Source organism: Carassius carassius, chromosome 37, assembly GCF_963082965.1.
Source record: "Carassius carassius chromosome 37, fCarCar2.1, whole genome shotgun sequence".
In the NCBI taxonomy this organism is placed as follows: domain Eukaryota; kingdom Metazoa; phylum Chordata; class Actinopteri; order Cypriniformes; family Cyprinidae; genus Carassius; species Carassius carassius.
Genome location: NC_081791.1, coordinates 15,346,776 through 15,352,374, shown reverse-complemented (window position 1 = coordinate 15,352,374; position 5,599 = coordinate 15,346,776). Strand labels below are relative to the sequence as shown.

Below are 5,599 nucleotides of genomic sequence, written 5' to 3'. Positions count from 1 at the left end.
TCCCCTTGGAATTGAATCAACAGCCTTTTGCGCTGCTAACACAATGCTCTACCACTGAGCAACAGGAACACACATACATACTAATAGAATAAGTTTGAAAATTATATAGTTCAAACTTTTTCTATGTTTTGTGTGTATAACAATGCCTTAAACTTTAAAAGGGTAATCACAAAATACTCTAAATATGTCTTTCAGTAATTAAGGCGAATGCTAATGATTCAGTAGAATGTGTCCCATGGGTCTCTGTTGAAGTTCTTATGGCCATGTGCTGAATTGTTCTTAATGAGTCACACTATTGTTGAGTTCTCTGAATGGGCAGAGTGTGGGAAAACTCCAGGGAATGAAATCTCAGTCCAGCTTTACCCTGTCAGTCAGGCTTCATACAGAGACAGTCCTCTGTTTTCTCCTTATCAGTGTAGGTTGATATGTAATGGGTTTTGGGTTAATAATTACACAAAAACAAAGTTTTGTGTAAGACAGACAGACCATGTTCTGTATTTTTGCAGTCTCTGTATTTTAACATGAATATTCACTCACTGAGAGAACTATAAGAGATGCACCTGCATGGAAAAAAAATATGCAGGAATTTATTTCTCAAGTAATTACTGTAAATACACACATTTTCTGAGAGTTAGAAACTAATATCAAGTCAGGTTCACCGTTTAGACCAATGCCATTTTAATATAATAAAAATGGATCTAATTCTCATCCCAGTTCTTGAAATGTTAAACCTGAAGAGTACTGTTACTAATGCTTAGAGGGTTAGAGTTTTTGATGAGACTATACTATTTAGACATACTTTATTAAAAAAATATGAAAAGTATATAAAACATAACACCAGACAAAACCTTTGATTGTACAATTTATTTGTCATAAGCAATATGATTGCTGCTCTATGTGAGCAAATCTGACAATAAACGTTTGTCTCGACTTTAAAGGACATTCTTAGTGTCTTAAAGTAACAAAGCAGTAACATTAGCAACAATATGTCAATACATATTTTCACAATCATGAAGAACTCATGTTATTATGTAATTCTCTTGGAAGAAATGTACAATGTCACAGACATTTAAAAGTATTAAGCCAGTGCAATGTGCAATGCAAGACAACTTCCAAGAAGGTAAGAACTTGACTTTGAATACAAAGAGTAAAACTGAAATCACTAACAGTGACGATAGACAACTGCCCTTTACAGGGGAAACGTCTCATTCATGTAAACACATGCAAACATTAAAAACAATCATTTGTGCTTTCAACACATAATATCCTTCAAATGAAGAAATATTTCTTATATAATAAGAGAAGCCTTCTGTTTCAAACAACAGAAATATAATAAAAACTTTCAGTAAACGAAAGCAGTGAAAGAATAAACCCAATATGGGTGAAAGAGCTACAAGAGCTCAAATGTCTGAATCAGACTTTAACGTTTCTTTAAATCTGAATGTTCACAAATGTAGTAATCATTTTACACAGCAAATGATTCTGTACATTCTCATCAAATATCACTGGTCATACAGTTTCAATGAAACACAAACTTTCTCTGAAAGCAGATTAAAGGTGCTGCATAAGCATCAGAGGCGGAAATCAATTCCTACGTTAGAATTTCAGTCCATGCCAATCTCAGACTGGCATTATGAATTCTGTCTGATAAATCACACGGGTCCTGGTGGCTCTACCAGGGTCTCCAGAGCGCCAGAGTTTGCTCTTTGCTGCTGCTCTGTGCGGCTGGTGAACTGATCTGAGGCGGCACTCGTGTGTTGTTCTCTGTGCAGGGCTGTGTGTTCAGGAAGTGCTTCAGCAGTCTTCTGTGGGACTCTGTCTGCTCTGGACACTGAGACAGAAAGTTGACGGCCTCCTGCACACATCTGGAGCGTCCGTCACCAGCTGCAGTAGAGCTGAAGGACGAGGGATTCTGGGAGCGCTGCTGGAGTCTCAAGAAATCTAGCGTCATCTCCAGGATATCAGCTTTCTCCTGTCTGGAGTCGGGCTGTTGCTTTACGAACTCTTGACCCAGAAGAGACTTGAGCTTCTCAATGCTGCTGTTGATTCGTTCTCTGCGGATCTTCTCCACTATCGGCTTTCTCAGCTGAGGAAACACCAAGAACATGCATTTACAAACACTCATCCACATTTTTATATCTCAGAAGGATATATGATTCTGTGGAGTGAGATATGAGATGTTGAGTATTTACCTTGTTTGTGAGTGGAAGTTGTTCTCTGCTGATGGCTGATCCAGTGATTGTTGGTGCCATGGCTGTGTGTCTTGTGTTCAGTTCTCCTTTAGGATCAGATGAGATCTGTGCTCAACTCTCTCTCCTCTCTCTCTATTTATACTCCCAAATCTCCATATGAATGTGTGAGTCTGGAGTTTGCTGGAGGTTCTCACAGTCTGCAGCCAATGGGAGCGTTCGAAAGTCTCAAAGGAGCGGAGGGCCGCCACATGCTCAGTGAGGCATTTATTGCACGGGGAACAATGAGCTCTGACAGGCAGGTGGAGAGTGATGTATTACAGGGAGGAAGTGTGTGAGAAAGCAGAAACCCCTTTTGAAGTCTCATCTGATGCTGAGAAACCAGTAAAAGAGTATGTACCCTTTTTGTTAAGTGTACGTCTGAGACCACTAGTGAAAAAATGCTTATATTTTGCTTTTTTGTTTAAAAATCATATTATATTAAAATGATATCTTTTATATCTGTTGTTTAATTGATTATTGCCATAAGGCAATTTGCTGTTTGATAAATGATCTATTAGTATTGTAATTTTTTTATTTATTTGTTTCATTTTCAAGTTTAAGTGGAATATATCTAGTCATGTTTCAGATGCCTTAATTCTCTTATAATACCTGATGAATCAATTCAGTACCTGTTGCAAAAAGCATAAAGTTTTGCTGATAATCTCCTGGTTTAATCAACATGTTAACATTTTCTAACATGACAGTTAACTGGCCTTTAATTAAAATATTTACTTAAGATTTTCTGGGAAATAAAAAAAACAGGACAGAAATTTGATAGTACGGTGCCACAGGTTTCCTCTTTCAGATGTAGTTTCGATGTCCTCTCTCAGAATACAGTCTTTAAGGTGATGTAGTTCAGGACTGGGACCGCACTTTCTACAGCTTTCCCATAGTCTCTATTCATCAGAGATGAATAGAAGTGTGCCTTGCTGCAGGCAATTAGGCAAGTCGTCAAGGGACTCTATAGAAACCTCACAGGGGTGTTTATGACACTGTCCCTAATTGAGATTGGCATTTGTTTGCTTGTTTGGACTCATAGATTCATACTTAGAAATGAGAATTCAATAAATAGATATATCAAATGGTGTGAAACTATAATTTTCTGAATTTGTTTCCCATAGTGTGGTCATTTTATTGATGTTTAGTAGTTGATTATTTATTGGCAGACAAATGAATTTGAAACAACCCGTTTATTGTCCCAGTGATTGTATTTCACTTTTTAAAATCACAATAATAACATTTAATAATTTGAACCATTATTTTCATTGTAGGTCTTTCATATAAACAGCACGTGCTTTTGTGAGCAATTAATCCTAACCATGAGCAACAAGGCTGCACTTTCTCACACACTCCACCTGCTCCCCAGAGATGCGCTCATTGTGTCGGAGCAATAAGGGATTCAGCAGCCATGTGGCGGCCCAAACTCTCCCATTGGCTGCAGACTGTGAGAACCTCCAGCAAACTCCAGACTCACACATTCATATGGAGATTTGGGAATATAAATAGAGAGAGAGGAGAGAGAGTTGAGCACAGATCTCATCTGATCCTAACGGAGAACTAAACACAAGACACACAGCCATGGCACCAACAATCACTGGATCAGCCATCAGCAGAGAACAACTTCCACTCACAAACAAGGTAAATACTCAACATCTCATATCTCACTCCACAGAATCATATATCCTTCTGAGATATAAAAATGTGGATGAGTGTTTGTAAATGCATGTTCTTGGTGTTTCCTCAGCTGAGAAAGCCGATAGTGGAGAAGATCCGCAGAGAACGAATCAACAGCAGCATTGAGAAGCTCAAGTCTCTTCTGGGTCAAGAGTTCGTAAAGCAACAGCCCGACTCCAGACAGGAGAAAGCTGATATCCTGGAGATGACGCTAGATTTCTTGAGACTCCAGCAGCGCTCCCAGAATCCCTCGTCCTTCAGCTCTACTGCAGCTGGTGACGGACGCTCCAGATGTGTGCAGGAGGCCGTCAACTTTCTGTCTCAGTGTCCAGAGCAGACAGAGTCCCACAGAAGACTGCTGAAGCACTTCCTGAACACACAGCCCTGCACAGAGAACAACACACGAGTGCCGCCTCAGATCAGTTCACCAGCCGCACAGAGCAGCAGCAAAGAGCAAACTCTGGCGCTCTGGAGACCCTGGTAGAAGCTGTTCTTTGTGAATGTGAACTACCACGATTAACTCTGTTATTAGAGAACATGTTATTTCAGCTCTTTCATGAGAGAACAATCGCCTGTATTCCTATATTTGGATCTCATTGTATTTTTGCCATTGGCAAATTATGCTTCCAGCTAATTGAATCTGCTATGTTAGCAATTATATATCTCATAGTGAGATGCAATATTGATAATCGATGAACATGTTCCATGTTTCTGAATAGATCCAATGGATCTTATGATTTTTATTAACTTCTTGTTTTTTTTTTGAATAGTTTTTTTTTTGTTGGTGTTGTAGATTTTATATAATCAACTATATGGGCAACAAATTCTTTTATTAAGATTATTTAGGTAACTGCGTTTTAAACAAGTGAAAGGTGTGTCTAACAATCAAGCACAGTGGTAGAAAAACAATGTTAAGCACTAAATGAAGATGCTGGATATCATCATCTGCAAATGTTTTATAAAAATAATAAATGTCTATTTTACATCATATTTTCTGTGGCAATGAGTTCATTCATTCAGTGTTCCTACATTCATATTCACACATTCATTCCAATAACTTTTAAATTGCATCAGTTATTTTCAGTTACATATTTGATAAATTTGGAATTACAAACCAGCTCTCATGTGCTTTGTTATCCACTCAAGCTATAATTGTCTCCTACCAAGACACATTATAATGAGTTAGGATAGGTGGCATCCCTGTATTCAGAAAGTTTTGTTGAACTTACACCCACAATTTGTCTCAAAGTGGCGGATCTGCAAAACTGCACATCCTGTACAGATTCACAAATTCAGTTGCAGCCAACAGAAAACTTGTGATTTTTGGAACAGTGTACTACTCACCATGCTAAAGCAAAATATTTCATTTGTTGAAATAGTTTATAGGGTTACAATTTATTTTTATAGGGTATAAACTCAACCAGAGGTCCCCAGCTCAAATTTTTGATTTTGCTATCATTTTTTCTGAAGAAAGATAAATATGTATAGTGATGAAAACCGTTATATTATATGTCATGGATTATTATTAAGGCCGACTGGGTAATCCACTATTTTGTAGATGGGGGTCAAAATGGCCATTTTCACCGGAGATTCAGAGCCAAATTAGAGGGGGTTAAAAATGACTTAAGAAAGATGGCAGCATCCTTATGTTACTTTTACACAGAGACTGGTAGGTCTATTAGCAAAATCTGTTG

General features: G+C 38.0%; 2 protein-coding genes across 2 annotated transcripts; one reads left to right on the top strand and one right to left on the bottom strand.

Annotated features, from left to right (window-relative positions):
- Window positions 1-849: 849 nt before the first annotated feature.
- On the bottom strand, window positions 850-2,300 carry LOC132117716 (transcription factor HES-5-like). Its single transcript, XM_059527033.1, has 2 exons — window positions 2,193-2,300; window positions 850-2,086 (listed from the first exon to the last, which is right to left on the bottom strand). Exons 1-2 carry the CDS (start codon window positions 2,250-2,252, stop codon window positions 1,673-1,675), a joined length of 474 nt encoding a protein of 157 aa, XP_059383016.1. The 5' UTR covers window positions 2,253-2,300; the 3' UTR covers window positions 850-1,672.
- A 1,461-nt stretch (window positions 2,301-3,761) lies between these two features.
- On the top strand, window positions 3,762-4,895 carry LOC132117715 (transcription factor HES-5-like). The gene is made up of 2 exons (XM_059527032.1): window positions 3,762-3,869; window positions 3,976-4,895. The coding sequence occupies exons 1-2, from the start codon at window positions 3,810-3,812 to the stop codon at window positions 4,387-4,389; spliced, it is 474 nt and encodes a 157-aa protein (XP_059383015.1). The 5' UTR covers window positions 3,762-3,809; the 3' UTR covers window positions 4,390-4,895.
- The last annotated feature ends 704 nt before the right edge of the window (window positions 4,896-5,599 follow it).

Coding starts and splice junctions, on each gene's coding strand:
- LOC132117716 (XM_059527033.1), bottom strand. CDS start 2,252: ATGGCACCAACAATCACTGGATCAGCCATCAGCAGAGAACAACTTCCA. Junction 2,087..2,192: donor AACTTCCACTCACAAACAAG/GTAAATACTCAA, acceptor GTGTTTCCTCAG/CTGAGAAAGCCGATAGTGGA.
- LOC132117715 (XM_059527032.1), top strand. CDS start 3,810: ATGGCACCAACAATCACTGGATCAGCCATCAGCAGAGAACAACTTCCA. Junction 3,870..3,975: donor AACTTCCACTCACAAACAAG/GTAAATACTCAA, acceptor GTGTTTCCTCAG/CTGAGAAAGCCGATAGTGGA.